General features: G+C 40.0%; 1 protein-coding gene across 2 annotated transcripts in view; it reads right to left on the reverse strand.

Moving 5' to 3' along the window:
• The window catches only part of LOC100891787 (zinc finger protein 271-like), a 31806-nt gene extending 16591 nt beyond the window's left edge, over window positions 1-15215 (reverse strand). The window contains exons 1-3 of one of the 2 annotated variants that reach the window (XM_030975469.1): window positions 15015-15204; window positions 4655-5476; window positions 2829-2918 (exon numbers count right to left, since the gene is read on the reverse strand). In XM_030975469.1, the coding sequence (XP_030831329.1) occupies window positions 2829-2918; window positions 4655-5411 (847 nt within the window). In that variant the 5' untranslated portion in view covers window positions 5412-5476; window positions 15015-15204. Of the gene's footprint in view, window positions 1-2828; window positions 2919-4654; window positions 5477-15014 lie in introns of both variants that reach the window. The other variant, XM_030975475.1, reaches the window with a different exon arrangement.
• Between the last annotated feature and the right edge of the window lie 5237 nt (window positions 15216-20452).

Genomic DNA, 20452 nt, shown 5'->3' on the forward strand with positions numbered 1-20452 from the left:
AATCATAAACGAAGGTCATTTGATATAATATCAATATCCAGATAAACGGAATCCCTCTGAAAACTGTTAAGACAATGAAGTATCTAGGAGTTATTTTAAAAGAGAAAATGAATTGGCAAGATCAAGTCACACACGTAAAGAAAAAAAGCGTTATCCAGTATATATTGTTTAAAACGTTTGAGACCATATATTTCGCAAGATACAGCCGTAATGTTATATAAAACCCTTGTGCAACCTCATTTTGATTATTGTTTAGCATTATGGACAAATGCTTGCAAAGCTCATCTTAAGCAAATATCAGTAATTCAAAATAGAGCACTACAAATAGTTCTGTCTGTCGATAGCCGTTTCAACACAAATCTGCTCTATTCTATCCTAAAAGTTGACCGTGTTGATATACGTTGTAAAAAGCATGCCCTAGTACTAATCTTTAAACTAGTACACAATTTGCTTCCTAAATCATTATGCGAACGCATTTCCCTAAAAGAATACACCCACGGCCTCAGGAATTCTGTTAACATACTGGTACTCACTTCAGAAAATCCCAAAACCAATTTTAAACGAAAGGGATTTATCTACCGGTACTCAAGTGTCTAATTATTCAATGCCTTACCTGAAAGAATTTGTCTCTTGTCAACTACCCGACAATTTGAACTGGAGGTAGATGCATTGTACTAGTCCGTCACTCTCACCCTCTTCTTCTTCTATCTTTCTTTTCTCACATTCTCTCTTTCTTTGTTCTTTTCTCATCCCTCTTCTTCTTTTATCTCTATTTGTTCACATTCTCTCTTTCTTTGTTCTCTTCTCATCCTATCCCATTCTACTCTTCCCCTATTTATTAAAATGACACTTTTTTAATGACACATATTATCTGTCTCTGTAATTTCATTTAATATGTAAGCTTCTTACTTCATTTTGTTCTTCCTAATATATTCATATTAGACCTTTTATATCATATATCTTTATGCTTGTTATTTTATTTGATGCAATAGTTTGTTATTTAATTTTTTTATTTGATGCATGTATGTCATCTTTAAGTAGTTTTCCTATGTATTTACTGAAATATATGTAATTGAGATCTGTTTTATGCTTTTTACACGAACTTGCTGAAAAGCAGTCTTTTTAGACTGATGTGAGTTTACCGTGAATAAATGAATTCAATTCAATTCAATGTCCCTTTTGCAGCCAACATCAAATTCTGTACAACTTTGCAGGAATAACGAATATGTCATGTATGTCCTATCTGTGAAATTTAAACGTTAGCAGTGTCCTAATATTCAAATTATGCAAGGAAACCTGTTTACTTGCTAGAATTCAATGTCAAACACTATTGAGTGACTGACTGGCTTTTTTTCTTCTTTGATAATTAACATCAATAAAAATGAGCTGTAAAGGGTACATGAGCATTTGTCTACATCAATAACCCACTTCTTGAAAGGGCCAAAATTAAACTGATTGAATCTTTGCACAGCATTAAACGTACGACCATTCGGTACAATCACTTACTGGCTCTATAGCTCTTAAGTTGATTCGACAACTAATAGTTGTTATTTTCCCACTTAAAGACATTTCAAGCCCCCCTTTTTTTAGGGAAGTTCTAATTTAGTATAATCTTTCAAATGCTGTTGTAATTTAACCTTTTCATTTTGGGGGACTGCAAATTGGACATAGTATCTTTAAGTCAGTTGTTAATTACCATATTCATGAATACCTATTAATTAGCATATGAATAAAATGCCATGTGCTTCAAAAACCATGTGCAATATTTTCGGTTGTTGAGGCTAAAAACAAGCAAAATTATTAATAAATAGAGAATTAAAATCATATTTCCTGTTTTTTACAAATTTACCAGACGCCCATCTTATTTACTGGATGGTATTTACCAGTATTTACCACCGGTAAGACCTAAAATAAAAATTTGTTGGATTGCCCTTTGCAACAAACCCCAAAATCTGAAAATCTACGGTCAGCATTTTAAAAAAGTTTATTTTTTAAACCGTTTTTTAGATTTTTTAACAATTATTGAATAAAATAACATGTATTTTGTTTGTTTAATTGGGATATAAATGCATAAAATCAAATTATTCCAAAATTCTCACTCGTACAAACCATGGATAATTATGAGATGAATAAGATGTCAATGGAATGATGAAGATGTATTAAAGCACCAAAATAAATGAGAAATATCAGCCAAAAGAGGGTAGGGAAAAAGAAGAAAAAACAACAATAACATTCAAATCTGAAAAATATAGGCCCAAACGGAGGGTGACAAAAAAAAAGTTTAAAAAAACAAAAACTTTTCCGACTGACTGACCGACCGACCCATGTTTTGGCAACCAAAGGCCAATACAACAAGTTTTTATTTTAGGCCTAATTACCGCCACTGGTATTTATCGCCCAACCCTGTCCTGATCAGACCTCATTGCTAAAGATAATGATAACTACTGCGATAAATTGCTCCCAAATCGTTCTGTTATGAAAGTGGAAAATGTATTTGAAATTTGTTGCAGATGTAGGTCAGACATTGACGATATATGCTAATGAGCCTGCCTCGACTATTTTATCCTGCTATTGGGATTGCTCGGCCAATGATTTTTTTTGGAGCAAGCAGAAACGATAACATCTGTAACCCAATAATTGCACATCTTTGAAGTGATGCAGTGACAACAGTGTTTGACTGACACAACTAAAAAAAAATTTCTGTGAAAATTGGGGAGGTCTTACCACTAAATACATCTTGCAATATGCACATGCTTTATCGTTTATTCGTTATCGGTGTGGTCTGACCAGGCCTTAAAAAATCTCATTGTATTAGAGATTAAACCTACCTTCTGATGTAGGATGTTCAGATTCCTTGTCTCCATCAGTACTTGACACAGGATTATGGGTTGTACTATCCACTTCATGATTGATTTTACCTGAAATAAATCATTGACGGATTATTTAAAACCAGTCATTCTTCAATGTCAGTGCAGTCCTTTGATCTGTTTGATCTGCCTTTGTTTGAAGTACGTGTACAGGGATAAAGCTACAGTCCCATATACGTCCCGGACTGTCCCGGACCATCCCGGACCCCATCCGGGTAGATCCGGGATTCGGTCCGTGTTGACACCGTGTTGGCACCGGGATGGTCCTGGATGGTCCTGGTTGGTCCTGGATGGTCCTGGATGGTCCTGGGCGGTCCGGGAGTCGACCCCGGATGTTTTTGACGGTCAAAAACTGCCGGGGTGGTCCGGGACGGTCCGGGACAATAGTTTGATCCGGGGTGATCCGTGTAGCCACCGTGCTGGGTCAGGGGTCATCCGTAGTGGCGCCGGGGCGGTCCGTGTTGATCCGTGGCAGTCCGGGAGTGAGTTATTGACCGCCCAGGACCATCCAGGACCATCCAGGACCATCCAGGACCACCCCGGTGCCAACACGGTGTCAACACGGACCGAATCCCGGATCACCCCGGATGGGGTCCGGGATGGTCCGGGACGGTCCGGGACGTATATGGGACTGTAGCTTAAAAGTATCACACTTTTTTTAACAAAACATCCCGGACCATCCCGGATCACCCCAGACCATGGTCCGGGATGGTCCGGAGTGGTCCGTGCTCGTCCGTGCTGGTCCGGCTTTATATGGGACTGGGGCTTTAGATCACAGGGATAAGGCCACATTCATTGGTCCATTTTCTACACTTAAAAATACAGCAGTCATACCCTGTAAATTTTTGTAAATATGTTCACTTATTATAACTTGCATATTTGTTTGTAAATTGTAGTTTCATTGTTTAATATTCTGTTATTATATGTAATAACGGCCTCGCTGAAAAACAGCTATTGTTGAATGCGGGCTCAATTGTATTATGTTTTTAACCGTAAATAAATGAAATATACCATACCATACCCTCAATGGAAAAGAATTAGTAAGTTTGAAATTTCTGTTGAGGCGATTTATTACCGGTAGGTATCTTTAGTATTCTTCATTCTGATGACCAGCAATGCACAATCACTTTGTGTTTAATAGCTGATACTGTAGATACTGTATACCACTTAAATGTCAAGAGTCTAGAGACTGCTAGAAGATTTGTGTTGGAAACCCAGGACAAGTGAATATGAATTATTCACATTGACTGTATCTTGATACCGGTACATATCATCAGGTAAATTCCCATCATTTTTAGCATCACTTGACAGATTGCTTCAAAATAGCCCAAGGGGCCTTGCACGGTCATGTCCTACAAATGACGGACAAATGGTATTGTGGTTTGTAGAGTCTGAAGTACCTTGCGCACTAGGTAATGTGCGAGCCATTTATCACGCGAGCCGCAGAGCCATGCCCTCGCCATGATTCACGCTACTTCATTCATCAAGCATTTTACAGCGTTTTACACGATCCCACATCTTCACCTCAGCCATTCATATTGTACGAAGGTGCGGCATGAATTCGTTAAACATTCATAGCGCTGTGTCCATTGACGTGGGGGCAAGCTAGCTGAGCGTGGCGTGACATGCATAGACATGAACATGATTACATATGGCTTTATCAAAATGATTACCGTAAACGAGACCACCCATATAAAGTTAACAATTAAACGTTTAACAAAAGAAACCTCAATGACTCAGGCATACTTTGTACACAGGTTTCACTGCAATATCAATTCAAGTAATACCTTCTAGACTTGATGGAACACCTTCCTCTTCACTTTCTCCTGTAGGTTCTTGCTTGATGTTGATTTTGAGGGGTAACTGATCGATTTTCTCTCCAACGGTTGAAAAGGCCTCTGCTTCTTCCTTGATGAGAACTTCTATGACTGATGGAATGAATTCATTCATGGGTGACAGGTAATGAATGACATTGCTATCAACCTCTTGCTTGATGAGAACTCCTTCAACAAATTGAATAGTTTCTGTTGAGCTCCTATTTGGAGATTGTGAAGTATGTAAGGTCCAACTCTCTGCTTTTTGCATACTGTGTTCTGGGACTGATGGGGCAGTTTCATCTCTGGAGGTTTTACTTTCCATTTCTTGTTTGTTAGTATGTCCTAGGGTTGTTTCTATGCACATATCTGTAGAATGCAGTGAACTCAAGGTCCTGCTCTGAACTTCTTGCTTGACATTATCTTCTGGGACTGACTGAACACCTTCTGCTGCACTCCTAGTCGTTGTTCTGAGAGGATTTGATGCCCCTCTCTCTGCTACTTGCTTGATCATATCTTCTGGGACTGACTGAACACCTTCTGCTGCACTCCTATCCATTGTTCTGAGAGGATTTGATGCCCCTCTCTCTGCTACTTGCTTGATCATATCTTCTGGGACTAAATGGACACTTTCTGCTACACTTCTATATGTGGGTTGGTAATGATCAAGTGTCCCTCTCTCCATTTCTTGCTTGACTTCTAGGAATGACTGAACAGTCTCTGCTGCCATCAGATCTGCAGGCTGCACTGAATTCAAAGTCCTCACATCTGCTTCTTACTTTAAGCCTACATTCCCTGAAAAAAGCGAGAAAACAAAGGTGTTTTAAAGCATATTCTTGCAAATGGAGATAATTAAGCAAAGCTTTCTTGTGAGAAATCAATCATACTCTGAACACTACCAATATATTGAAAATGTATAGTAGTAGAACATAGTGGAAGAAGTAGTAGAAGTAGTAGTAGTAATAGTAGTAGCAGTAGTAGTAGAAGTAGTAGTAGTAGTAGTAGTAGTAGTCCAATTAGTTGTAGGAATAGTAGTGGTAGTGTTTTACACAGGTACAAAACAACAACAACAAAGTTTCGATTTATGCCCCTCCACCTGGCGCTATGCCTGGCAATGTATCCCAGCTCAGTAATCTGTGTGTTGACTTACCACTCGGAAACTAGAACAACACTTAAATTTGTAATCTTGATTGAAAGTAATTTTTCTAATAGATCTCAATATGTAGTTTATAATAATAATTCCTCCAATTTTTCTTCTATTACACACGGCATAACACAAGGTTTTATCCTAGGTCCTCTACTGTTTTTAATTTATATTAATGATCTTACACATTCTTCTGAAAACGACATTGTTACTATTATTTGTGACAAGTTCAATAGCACAAATCAGCGCCTTCAACTGCACCTCGCAGTTAAATAAAAGTCCTTTCCCGCGGACTTGGCTTGACGCCGGGTCGGCAGTAATAGTAGTAGTAATAGTGGTAGTAGTAGTAGTAGTAGTAGTGTTTTAAAACGGCATTAAAGCGAATACATAAAGAATCAGAAAAAGACAATAAACATGTAAAGATGAAGATAATGCAACCACTGGAATGCCAGGGACAGATTAGGTTATCCTACATAGTTATGTAATAACTGTGGCACAAAGTCTTCTGTCCCAGTTTCAGTGGATGTTAACATAAAATGATGATAAAATACATAAAATACACAACATACATAAAGTTGGATGTCCTGACTTTTTACAAGAACATGTAATATAAAACTCCAATATCACATCATCCACAATTCCACATACTGTAGGTTGGATTCGAACCCAAAAATCTTTGGTTTAAAGGGATAGTTGAGTTCTGTTTTCAGACCGAAAATGCCTTCAAACTCAAAGTGCATGATTATTGCTTTTATTCCTATCTATGACATTTCTAGTGCCCTTTTAGAACCTAAAATTGCTATGAAGGTAATTTTAGACCCCAAAACGCTCATACCAATTCAGCTCCACTTTCAAAAATATACGGTGATCGTTAATTTATTATTTAATTAAAAACAATAATACATGAGCCAGCTGGTGGTGCGTAATATAACCAACACGAACATGTCAACAAAAAAGCCAACATCGGCATTGGCTGAAATACAACGTAAAAGGCGCTATTTTTCAACGGCTTTTTCAAACTTTCTAATATTTGTGGTGGTACACAAGTATTACAAATTGTTATATTTATGGATATTTCAGCCGTCTCTGAACCGATTTTGACATTTAAATTGTATGTTCTTTCAAATTTGAAAGGGTTTGCCACGGTTCTCACGGCAGGCCAGGGTGTATGGAAGCTATTTTGTCACGTTTAATCACGGCGCATCCCGGCGTCTGACGGTTTACGGGTGCGGCACGTTGCGTTCTGACACGGCGCACGCGGTCGGGAGGTAGTATATAAAAGACGGGCGCAGCGGGAGCTTCATTCGAGTCTGAGCAATCAACGACACATTAATGCATCTACAATAGGAAGAAAGGTCAAGCTATGCCACCGAAGAAGCCAAGACGTTCGAAGGCCCTCTGTCCTGCACCATCACCACCACCACCACCACCAGGATACAATGATGGCTAATGCTTGGGAGGCCTTCTGTTTATACCGTGGGAACAATCGTGCTCCATGCAAAGCTGCCCAGCGTCCACGTTTCATCCGTAGAAAGCCTTGACAGAACGTGAAAAACTTGTCAGAACTTGAGAATCGTGAGGGACCCCATCAGAACGTGACGGGCCGGGAGGGAACGTTCTGGCACCCGTGGTAGAACCCGGGCCGAACGGTAGTTCGCCTTGGACCCTCCGGGACTCAGCATCCCCTTCCCCCCACGGCCCGTCACGGATACCGTGGTAGACCGTGAGAAAACTTGGAAAGACCTAACAAAACTTGAATAGACTACAGAGATAAAATTGGTCTAAATCCCACGGCGCACTACGTTTCGGGTAAACGGGGCTGCCGTGGCCGCCGGGAACATAGTGTAAACGTAGCATTAGTTTTAAAAAATACTTTATTTTAAACCTTGTTTTATTATAAATAAATTAGTAATTAAAAAGTTAGATTTTGGTATTGGCCTCCCTACTCATGATCTTTATGTGGACATTTAATAAAATTTAATTCATTTTTGGTAGGTTTTAGTTAGGGAGGCCAATGCCCGGGCGTAAGGCTTCTACACCTACGATTTGTGCGCTCGTCGTCCACTTTAAAAAATTAGCAGGGAGAAAAAAATGAAAAGAAAATACAATTATACATTTCACAACATACCTATAATCACGGATCTGTAACGGTCTTTCACGAATTGTTGACGATCTTGCAGATTTTGACGTATTTAAATCCAATAATTGTGGTAGCAGAAGAACATGACGCGCACGCACCACCGACTAAGAAAATCCTAGAGGGCGCAGAGGTTTGCTCACTAAAAACCTTCTCATTGGCAGAAGGTAGACCCTAAAATTATGGGATCCGTTTTGAGTAAAGAACTTTTGATAGAGATCAACATTTCAGATGTTCACAAATGCCACTTCTAACAACTAGAAAATATAAAGAAAAAAGATTATATCTTTTTAAATACAGATTTTTACAACCTGAACATTCGAAGGTAGATAGAGTAAGATGTTTCTGTCAATCTTGCGTTGGTTTGAGCCCTATAGCTACATCCATCTTAAAATGAAAAGGAAAACTGTGAACAGTGACATCACTGTTCGCGCCAAAAATAAAGGGTATTGCGACATACAGTGTATGTCTGAGCTCCGGTCAGATCGTGCGCCAAGCGTAGTCTTACTTATAGACCCTAGTACCTTATTCTCACAGCACTAGATACGAGTGTCGTGCAGTAATGTATGAGAAGTGTTAAAAAAGATATTTCAGTAAAAAAAAAAAGTATGAGCAGTCTATACTCCAATTGAGAATTGTGTTAATAGTGTATGATACATGGTTAGTGAGTGTTACGTATAGCGAGAGAGAGAGTGAGAGAAATAATATAGTACACGTATGTCTGCGTACGTACCTTGCATGCATGCTGCGCTGCAGTCGATTGTTGATTCCGTATTGTGTTCGCTGCAAGATAGATGTTAATTGGACCTCGTAACTTCTCGATCGTTGATAATGCAGTGTCAGATTGATCTTTACTCATGTCGTCATGAGGAATTACTATTGGATTTGGAATACCACTCAAAACCACTCTACAATCACGTAGATCTACGTTGATTCGTTTTCTCTCTGTCCATGTTTTGTCCCTCCATGACTCGATTTCAGGACTGCGGCTTGCAATGCTATTACCTGTGTCGGTGTATGCGACCGATTCAAGGCTAGCCGCCGATGATGAATGTATATAGGCCTACTTTCACGCGAAGTTTTTATCTTGTTGTCCGGGCAATGACACGCCTATCCCCTCGGGCCTGTCATTGCCTAACTGTCTAATTATGAACGTAATTTTGCGACATGCAATATAGTCTAGTCTAATAGTTTCAAGGCTCTTACTAGGGAGGCCAATGCCCGGGCGTAAGGCTTCTACGCCTACGATTTGTGCGCTCGTCGTCCAAGTCAGAAAATTACCAGAAGAAAAAAAAAGGGGGAAAAAAGAAAACAAATATCTATGGAATAAAATGTATAACAAATACACAATTACACACTACACAACATACCTATAATCACGGATCTGTAACGGTCTTTCACCATTTATTGACGATCTTGCAGATTTTGACGTATTTTGATCCAATAATTGGGCTAGCAGACGAAAATAACGGACGCACAAGAGAAACTAGAGGGCGATGAGGTTAGCTCACTAAAATCCTTCTCAATGACTGAAGGTAGAGCCTTAAAATATGGAACCAATTTAACATCAAAGAACTTTTGATAGAGATTAACATATCAGATGTGCACAAATGTCACTTTTAACAACTAGAAAATATAACGAAAAAAGATTATATCTTTTTAATTGCAGATTTTTACAAACTGCACATTCGAAGGTAGATAGAGTACGATGTTTTTGTCAAGCTTGCGTTGGTTTGAGCCCCATAGCTAGAGCCATCTCAAATTGAGAAGGAAAATTGTGAACAGAGACCTCATTGTTTCAGCCCCAAATAGAAGTCTTGCGACATCATAATATGAATATTTATGAGCTCCGGTCTCATCGCGCGTAAAACAAATTTGACGTAGTCTCACACATAGTACCTTTTTCTCAGCACTAGACACCAGTGTCGTGCAGTAATGTATGAGAAGTGAAAAAAAAGACATTTCAGTAAAAAAAAAAAAGTCTACGTGAGCAGTCTTTACTCCAATTGAGAAGTGTAATGAATGCCATGATTATGAAGGAAAAACTGTGATAACGCCATTACGAACGTGTAGATGGCGCACAGTTTTTCCTTCATAATCATTTTGCCTTCGGCGTAGACTAGAAGGGATGAGATTGATTTAGATGACTCCGGCAGCGGGAGTTTAACACGGCTTGCAAGATTTTCAACATGGATGTCGATTTTGACCCATAATTTCCTTAAAAGGGACCATTAAACGGATTATTTCAATCGAGTTAGTAAGTGGAACCGATGTATTATAGCCTAGGCCTAATTTACAATTGGATATGGACGAGGTAAAATGACATTTTGGGGGATTTTGGGGGCATAACCCTACGACCTGAAATGGCCATGGCGTTATCAAGGGAATGTGTATAGACGGTTTCCGTCTCTAAAGAGAGAGCCGGCCGACCCTAACCCAATAAGAGGCTAACGAACGAAAGAGACGGAAAATTTGGTCTATGTCGGTGTGTGCGACTAATTCAAGGCTAGCCGGTGATGATGAATGTACCTTCGCGCAAAGTTTTGAACTTGTCGTCCGGGCAATGACCATGATGACACGCCCATTCCCTCGGGCCTGTCTAATTCTCAACGTAATTGAAATTGATTGTTTCAAGGCTCTTACGTACGGCCAGGCGTAGAAGGAACCTCATAGGAACTAGCTGGATATCTCCTATTTTATGGAACTTCTGGAGTCGGCAGATGGGTGAGTTTTCTTAGTGAAAGAAAATGCTTTCTTTTAATGTTTGTTTTATTATAAACAAATTAGTAATTAAAAAGTTAGATTTGGGCATTGGCCTCCCTACTCTTAGTCTTACGTATGAAGGGGTGACCAAAGTTCGCGGATATTTTTCTTTTCTTGCATATTTCAAAAAATCCAGATCAACATATATCATGTTCCATACGTCATAAGATTCGTAATTTATCATATAATCAGATTATATAACATTCCAAGGCTTTATTTACTTCAAATCAATGATAAGACGAGAATATCGGAAGCCTTACCACTACCGACGTCCGTCAAAAAGTGTGACCTAAGTTTGCGCATGTCATTTACTGCCCTCTTGTGATGGGCTTTATATATGTAAACATTCCAAAAAGTTACGTAGTTTCAATCAGAAGCCGAACTTTATATTGAAACTTTGAAAAATATAATAATTTCTCTCTATCATTGAAATATTGCCCGATAAAAATACCCTTGTTAAATTTTGCAAATAAAAGACAATATTTTTCAATGTTTATGTGTTAATGTCAATGTAGTCCCTATCTGCATGTCATTTGTTTGTTTGAAAAAATTATCATGTGTCTCCATTTTATATGTCAGCCATACACGAGTTCTCGCTCTTTTCTCTCTTTGTCTCTCCTCTTTCCCCTTTTAAATTTGTATTCTTACGAACCATAGATTCATTGAAATTCACAAACACAGATACGGTGGAAGCAGGCGCGCAGGTTCCGTTTTTCGCGTAAGAAATTGGAATTTTATCATTATTTTTCGGAGTCGAGAGTAGAGTCTCCGGTGTGCGGCATCGCCCGGTTTGCGGCCAGGGGTATTTGTTTTAAAAATAAAATGAATATGACTCGATAATAATCATTGAAACCTACCGCGGATTCCACGGTAAGTTCTGCTTTGCCGAAAACGTCCGTAGCAGGTGCTCCTGTCGGTACGGAGTATCCGTCAGCGATGTCGGAAATCTACGGCACCAGTCGCCGATGAAAATTCCAGCAGGAGCTAACTTTTAAGTTAAGAGATCGAGGCATGACTAGATCAATATTGTAGCTCTATTTGTCCGATATTTGTCCGATTGGAGGTGAAATTTGATGTTTTTGTGGAAGTATGATGGCTGTGGTCTGTCTCCTATCGCAGATATTTTGATTGTGCCACCGCATGGCCAGTTGCATGGGGTGGCCGCAAACCGGCACGTAATTACGTGTTTTTTCTGGTTTGCGGCGGGGGGTGTTAATACACACATAACATGCGGGATCGTGTATGATGGTATGTGTGCTGATGTGTGTACCCGCTATGACCCGATAGTTTCTAGTAGTACTTACCCCCGGATGGGATGATCCATTCGAGGAAAAGGTGAAATTGTTTAAAACTTGACAAATTTACCGTAGCAACAGATAAACATGAGAATTTGGGTTACCCGTAGTAATTTGGTACATGCTTTCATCGTGACGTAGCGCATAAAGCTTTGTGACGTACGCGTGCCGCAAACCGGTAATGCGTGCCCGCAAACCGGGGAACTCAAAGCATTTCGAAACGTGGTCAATGCTGACCACGCTGTGGGTCAGTTAGGTTATTTGTGACTTCTATTGAGTAAAGGAGCCCGTTTTCGGCCACTTAAGACAAAAATCCTATTTTTAGGACTCTTTACTTCCTATTTATTATCATTTCTTGTTCAAATCACGAAGCAAATATTATTATTATTTAAACAAAAAATTGAATCCCAGAAAAAAATCACGAATTGCCATGACAATATTCATTTCAATTTTCACTGTTTTGGAGCCCGTTATCGGCCGAGCGTTTCAGTTTACGGCCGCATGTACAAAGTCAATAGGAAGCGCTCGCGCGCGCCGTGCGTTTCCGCGCTGATGTACAGCACAAGCGGGCGGAGCAGGTATCCCACGCCGGAGCTCCCTGGTGCTCGCCTGGCCGAAGACGGGCACAGCGGTGATCGGAAGTTGGAATCTGAATTAGACAGAGATATCGTGTGTGCGTCGCGGTGTGCGGCTGCATTGATTTAATACATGCGATGAGATACTTTTGAGCTTGCGACCAGCACAAAATCGGGCTTTGAATCTGAAAAATACTTGAAATAAAGCTCATTTTATGGTACCCATATTTCTTACAGACACGCGTAAGATACTCGATTTTTCAGATTTGGGTAGCGGGACCGGCGATTACATCGCTAAAATGTGATATTTTAGGATATATTTTCCATTGCAAATGTGGTTCTTCAGTGACACTGGCATGGTATGGTATGTGTGGGATATGTGTTATGCTATTATGCGATGTATTTTAGAGTGATTTTACCTTGCATCCAACCAATCGGCCGAAAACGGGAGCTGGCCGATTACGGGCTCCTTTACTCTATATGGACTCTTTATTGAGGGTATTGAAGTATTCTGTGAGTATTCCAATAAAAATAGAATCGGCAGTTCCCGCCGATCGGCCGCAGACCGGAGCCACTACTCGATCCCTCTAATAAACTGATTTTCATGTAAAAAAAAACACAATTTGTTATGATAAAAAGCGTGAAAAAGCTAGCTTATTCACATTTTTATGCCGCATTTTGACCTTTGGAGTTGTCGACGGTGCTCAAAGATTTCGTTGTCTCAGTCCCACACAGGCATCGCGTATCGTTCTCCTGTTATAAGCGCTTTTAGTGTTAGTACGCGAACTTTGGTCACGCGCGAACTTTGGTCACACCACCATACCTCTTAGCCTTAAGGGCTCTCTCGAAATGTTTTTTTAATGATATTATTCGAGAGAGCCTTAAACGGCTCCCATACCCCTGCACGGAGAGGCATGTAAACAAAACTCAAAAGTGGTCCAAAATCACACTTTCGCGCACCCGACCAATATTGGACAGTGGCTTTGATAAATTTTGTCCGAGTTTTGGTCTTAATTAGTGCTTTAATTTCAAAATCGGATCTAAAAATAACAAAATAAGAGCAATTTTCTTACCAGACCGATACAGCTCAGCTCCCTTTTCACGTGTACCGTGTGAATTCACGATGTCTACACAATGGTGATGACCTCTGACTAGCACTTCGTAAATGTGCTGCTTCCGTATAATGCGCTGAATAACACTCATACAGCGCATTATACGGAAGCAGCACAATTTACCCACAATTACGGAAGTGCCAGTCAGAGGTCATCACCATTGTGTAGACATCGTGAATTCACACGGTACACGTGAAAAGGGAGCTGAGCTGTATCGGTCTGGTAAGAAAATTGCTCTTATTTTGTTATTTTTAGATCCGATTTTGAAATTAAAGCGCTAATTAAGACCAAAACTCGGACAAAATTTATCAAAGCCACTGTCCAATATTGGTCGGGTGCGCGAAAGTGTGATTTTGGACCACTTTTGAGTTTTGTTTACATGCCTCTCCGTGCAGGGGTATGGGAGCCGTTTAAGGCTCTCTCGAATAATATCATTAAAAAAACATTTCGAGAGAGCCCTTAAGGCTAATACCTCTAACGTTAGAAGGAAGGGCCTACTTATTATAGCTGGATATCTCCTATTTTTATATGGAACTTCTGGAGTCGGCAGATATGGGTGATTTGTCTTAGTGCAAGAAAATACTTGCTATTAAACTTTGTTTTATTATAATTAGATTAGTAATTAAAAAGTTAGATTTGGGTAGTGGCCTCCTAGTTTAGTAGTATCTCCACGCCGGAGTTACGGGTCACATTATGGATAGGTTTCTGAACAGGCGTCATCCACTCCAACTCCAGCAAAGCATATCTAGACTATAGACCCTAGGCTATACCGGTATGCGTTATTTTTTTATGCGGCACAGATTGGGGCTTTTTTTTAAAAGGGGTCTTGATTTACAGACTAATAGTGGTCGTGTGCGTACTAGTAGTAGAGGTCTGTTTTTAATAGTGTTACATGTAATCAACTACCGTATGAAAAATCATTACATCAACAATTAAAATGCAATTGGAAATCTGAAGAGGAGGCAGCACGTCAATAAGAAGAACATCACAATAATTAGTCAATAAAACTTAATAAACTTAAACGAAGAGGAATGTTATCTAAACACATAGTTCGCGATGGATATTCAAACTTCTTCGCAGCGCTAATGCGCTAGCGAACATGCCTAGTCTCACGTACGTGCAGACATTATTCAGAAGGGAAAGAACGTACTTCCCATAGGCTCAACACGCACCATGCCCCAATCTGTGCCGCATAAAAAAATAACGCTACCGGCGTACATGGTATAGATCTAGATCATTGCTAATTTACTCCACCTCCAGGGAGCTCCGACGCGACGCCGAGTTACATAGAATCTATGTCTACTTACGTTCATTCTTGGGCTTAATATGGAAGAAATTGCAGTTGCCATCAACTTCTTTGACAAATTAATTTGGGAACATTTGAATGCGATCTCCTCTCAGGTTGTTCACGGATCCGAGATAATATTTATCGCTCCTTGAAAACTGGCGACCATTAAGCCCACGACCAATGAGAGGAGGATAACCACCAATAATGGGTCCTATAGTGTCTCTAAATCGTACAATCGAAAAGGAAAAGGAGAACTTTGCACGTCTAGGCTGACGGTATAACAACAATAGGAAAACTAATCTCTTACTAGTAAGAGATTGTATTTGCATGTTTTTAAAATGATCTCATGACATTTTAACTAAATGATACGAAATCGCATGGGGTGAAATAAGAAAAACGATGGAGCGACCAATTCAAGCGGGGGTATGTCTGGGAGGAAGCATCAGTTGCTATTTTAAAACCACATTAGGCCCATTTTCAGGCACTTCCTGGTGAAATATGACGTGAAATTGATTTCCTCTACCCCTTCCAAGAGTAGGGATCTTTTGCAATTTGAGAACCACATTTGGCGCATTAATGTCAACTGGCACTTCCTGGAACTAAGCAAGGCTTTCTCATTGGTTAGAAGTTAGAGAAAAGTGATCTGTCACCCGTCGCAACTCGGACGTTGTATATACTTCGTTGCTGCACATTATTCACAAAGACGGTGGTCTGGTATACGTTTTCCCCTCTCTAGTTGCTGTAAATTAGCATTGTTTAATGATTGGAGAGGAAAAGGGGACACTTATCGAAATGAATAAGACAATTAACAAAAAGAAAAGGAGCACGTTGTGTCACATGTCATATTGCTCCCTCTATCCTCTCTTCCTGTATCTCTCTCTCTAACCCACCACTTCTCCCCCCCCCCCCCCCATATGCGTGTTCCCTCCTTTTGAAAAGTCCGGCATATGGCTCCGTTTAGTCTCATTTCACAACGCCCCCTATCGTCAGAGCTTGGTCAGAGTCAGCAGCCTAACATGTTAGCCTATGGACGTTTTTTTTTTAAATCGTTAAAAATTCATTTTTTGTTTAAACGAAAAGCACATCCACCCCGACGTACGTTATCACTAGCTCTTACATTGGAGCCCTCATGTCTCATTGACTTTTGAAAGTTCACCCACCGTAATTTTTCAAAATAGGTTGCAAGCTCGTCATTGCCTATAATACAGATGTGAAACAAGTCTAACTTTGGACTCAGTTTGCCAAGCGATTTGAAGATTATAGGTCGAGCACACGAAACATAAAAAGCATGAATTATCATAGCTATTTCATTATGTCCATTTCATCCAACCCCCCACCGTAATTTTTCAATTTAGTAAAAGCAAACATTTAGCCGAGGTAAGCAAAAACATGAATATTCTTGACACACCATGGACTATTCGGTTATTAACAGAGGGGTGCAATCGGTCATCACGTCAAACTCCCCTAATTGCCACCAAGTATTTCATATAATTATATAGTTTGGTATGTTTCTTTTACTCACTCATGAATTATTAAATATCAATGATTGTTTAAAGAAATGTAAAAGAAATTTTAGTTGATATTTATTAACAAAGTAATTTATATTGTTTAAAGAAATGTAAAAGAAATTTTAGTTGATATTTATTAACAAAGTAATTTATATTTAGCAAAGCAATCTCACATACATATTTACTATCAAGTGTCGTCTGCTACGCCGATTGTCGCCTGCTTTGTTAAAGGCACATATTTATCGTTTGGACTGTAAGGTATACCAGGGAGATTTGTATTTTCCTGCAGTACAACGTATAGCAGGAAAATGTTGTATATGCGGATCCTTTTAATGATTACGTAATGGAAGTGGCGAGGCGGTATAGTTTGAATAACTTAGGCAGATGAAAGTTATTGTATTGAGATTCAGAAGGAAAGGAATGTTCAGAAAGGCATAGAGAGGGAAGTGGGCGTGGTAGCCATTCTAGCATTGCATCTACACCCGACGCGACGGCGCGGTGGCCTGTACTTATAGCGCGCGAACACATCACACCCAATGGCATACACCCGGTACCCTGCAACACAGTGGAACATTCTAAGAAATTTAAAAATTATCTACAAAATGGACCTCTTGAATCATCTGAGAAGTAACTTGCTCTATTCTGATGACTTCAATGAATGTCAAGATAACAATGGCTGCTTTTCCATCCAAAAATAAAACTAGTTTGAAATTAGAAATAGTCAATTTCTCGATAATTTCACAAAATATATTTGCCGCCGCATTCAATATGACGTCATTGACAGCTGATTGGCTAGTTTGGTACGACGTCGAACGAGCTATAATTATGTTTGTGCTGCAGTGATCGAGCGAGTGAAAATGAGACAATCGGAGCAATGTGTAAAACGGGCTTTTGTGTACTACGAGCCGGACTTTGGTGCGTGAAAAGTACCCCTTAATTTACCGGACATTTTGGCAACAATTATGGTATCCGGCCCTCCGATCCCCGGAGTGGGAGGGGGGGGGCACTTTTTCTCTCTCACGTCCCAAGACGAAAATCCAATTGAAACCAATTGAACACCAATTGAAATTTTAATTGGTTTCAATTGGTTTCAATTGGTCTCAATAGGTTTTAACAGGTTTCAATGGGACTTCAGATGTTTTCAATTGGTCCAGATTGGCCCCATTGGACAAATTGGCCCCATTGGCCCCATTGGCCTAGGCCCCATTAGACTTTAATGGGTCCCCAATTGGTTTCAATTGGTCCGGATTGGCCCCATTGGACAAATTGGCCCCATTGGCCTAGGCCCCATTAGACTTTAATGGGTCCCCAATTGGTTTCAATTGGTCCGGATTGGCCCCTTTGGACAAATTTGACCCATTGGCCTAGACCCCATTAGACTTTAATGGGTCCCCAATTGGTTTCAATTGGACCAATTGGCCTTAATTTGGACTTCAATTGGTCCCATTGAAACCAATTGAAATTCCATTAAAGTCTAATAGGGCCAATTGAAATCAATAGAAACCAATAGGACCAATGCTAAATAGAAACCAAATGGACCAATAGAAACCATTAGGACCAATAAGACCAATAAAAAACAATAGGACCAATAGAAACCAACAGAAACCAACAAATCTAGGCATCTCATGAATATTCATTATCACTTTACACGTGTCACAGAAAAATAAATTTATCATGATTTGTTAAGCAAATTATGACAATGTACATCAATTTTGTGATTTCTTTATTCCTTCAGCAATTATTAACCAATAGATTATTTTGTCTGATCATGTTACAATTACATTCACGTTTTAGCAATAGATATATTGATTACTATAACCAAGAAACATGATTACTAACAAAGAAACAATATACATATTTAGTATATATACTTGTACGAGCCAATGACACTGTAAATTTAACTTTTGAATTCACTTCAAATGATCTCTGTGATGAAGTTAATGCAAATGAGATTGGAATATACCTTGGTGGACAGTTGCCAATATCGATTATGAAGTATCAATAATTTATCACTGGTTCTTCTAACTGGATCGATTTACCAATTGAATCCCCATTGAATGCCCCCATTGAATCCCAATTCAATACCAATTGGCAATTAATTTGGAGTACATGGAAAGTGAAACAATGGGTACCCATTGAAACCAATTGGCAATCAATGGGGATTCAATTGGATTTTCATCTTGGGACTCTGTCTCTTTCCCTAAACCCCCCCCCCCCCCCCCGGCCCTCTCCCCGGCCCTCTCCCCCTCCCCCCCCCCCCCCCCCCCTGTCTCCCTCCCCTACTCTCTCTAACCCACCCTCGATCCCTCTCTCGACAGCTCGACCCCTCTGTCTTCCTAACCTACACCCGTCTCTCCCCCTCACACAATCTGTCTCTTTCCTTCAAGGGGCACGTTCCCGCCAGTGTAGTTATCGCTGCTCTAGTCATCGCCATCTTGGTTCCGAAGATCGACTTCTAATTTGTATACAGCTGTCAATCAAAGTACGCGCGTCCTGGCCTGCCTTCGCCAAGACAGCTGCCGATCGCGACGTCACGAATGTGGGCGGAAACAGCAGCCGAATCTTACAGCCGAACCGCGATTGGTATTACTTCGGCACATGTATGCGATAATCGGCATTGTGCGGGCATTCGGAACATGCCATCTGCGTAAGAGCCGTATTCTGTTGGTGTCAATATGCAGCTAGCACCGTCCGCCAGCGGGTACGTATTTTGAACGCCCTCTGGAATACCGCCGGGGAACATGCCCCTTTAAACCAACTTCTCTCTCCCCCTAACCCGTGCACCCTCTCTCTCTCTCTCTCTCTCTCTCCCTAACTCACCCTCTCTCTCGATCCCTGTCTCCAAAACCCACTCCTTTCGCGCTCTCCCTCTTTCTCCTTAACCGACCCCCCTCTCTCTCTCTCTCTCTCTCGATGCCTGTCTCTCTCTCCCTAATTAACACACTCCTTTCTCTCTCTCCCTTACCCACCCCTCTCTCTGTCTCTTTCCCTAACTCATCCCTCTCTCTCTCTCTTTCCCTAACCCCCCCCCCCTCTCTCTCTCTCTCTTTCTCTCGATCCGTCTGTCTCTCAACCCAACTCAATAACATTTGTACAAAGTATAAAAATAAAGGATATATATTTTATAAAACAGAAAAGGATTAATGAAATACTTTGTTACAAAGTTCAAGATGCATTTCTGAAGGTTTTAAGGAATCAAAATTAATAGAAAATTTACACTGACTTTCAATACGAATAATAGACCTAAACAGGATTACTTTACAGTAAAACAATCCCCAAAACATGTTTTGATCTTGACGCAAGGGGTTCCATGTGGCTAAACTCTCTTCAAATAATTATGAGCTTCCAAAATTAATATTACAACATAAATGCTTTCTCAGTGAACAGTAAAATGTCTTGTTGAGGAGACTACCAGTACTTGTTTTTTCAGGCGTGGTTTTGTTAGTTTCAGTATTTTTAATTTCTTTAAATAATTGATAATAAATATTGTATGATTCAAATAGTGTTATTTAAAACTAGATGGAATTCGACTGCGCGCAGTCGAAAATGATGCCTCCGTCATAGAGCAATTTTACAAACCGAAACGGAAGAAATTTTTCAAATTCAAGTTCAATTGTAATCCATTAACATGTTCTCAGAATATCGTGATTACAAGCAATTTCTCATAAACATATATGACCCTTTGATCTTTGACCTCATGACCCTAAAATCTACTCAGTTCATTGGCTCTGCAAGATTTCCTGAGTTAAATAGTAATCCATCTGTCAGTTCTAATGAGAATGCGTCCACAAGCTATTTTTGCATACATAATGAGCCCATGACCTTTGATCTTATGAACCATTCATTGGCTCTGCAAGATACATAAATGATCTAAGTTTGGCAGGAATCCATCAATCTGTTCTAATGATAATACGATCACAAGCTATTTTTGCATACATAATGAGCCGCA

Source organism: Strongylocentrotus purpuratus, unplaced genomic scaffold, assembly GCF_000002235.5.
Source record: "Strongylocentrotus purpuratus isolate Spur 01 unplaced genomic scaffold, Spur_5.0 spur5_contig_867, whole genome shotgun sequence".
Classification (NCBI taxonomy): Eukaryota; Metazoa; Echinodermata; class Echinoidea; order Camarodonta; family Strongylocentrotidae; genus Strongylocentrotus; species Strongylocentrotus purpuratus.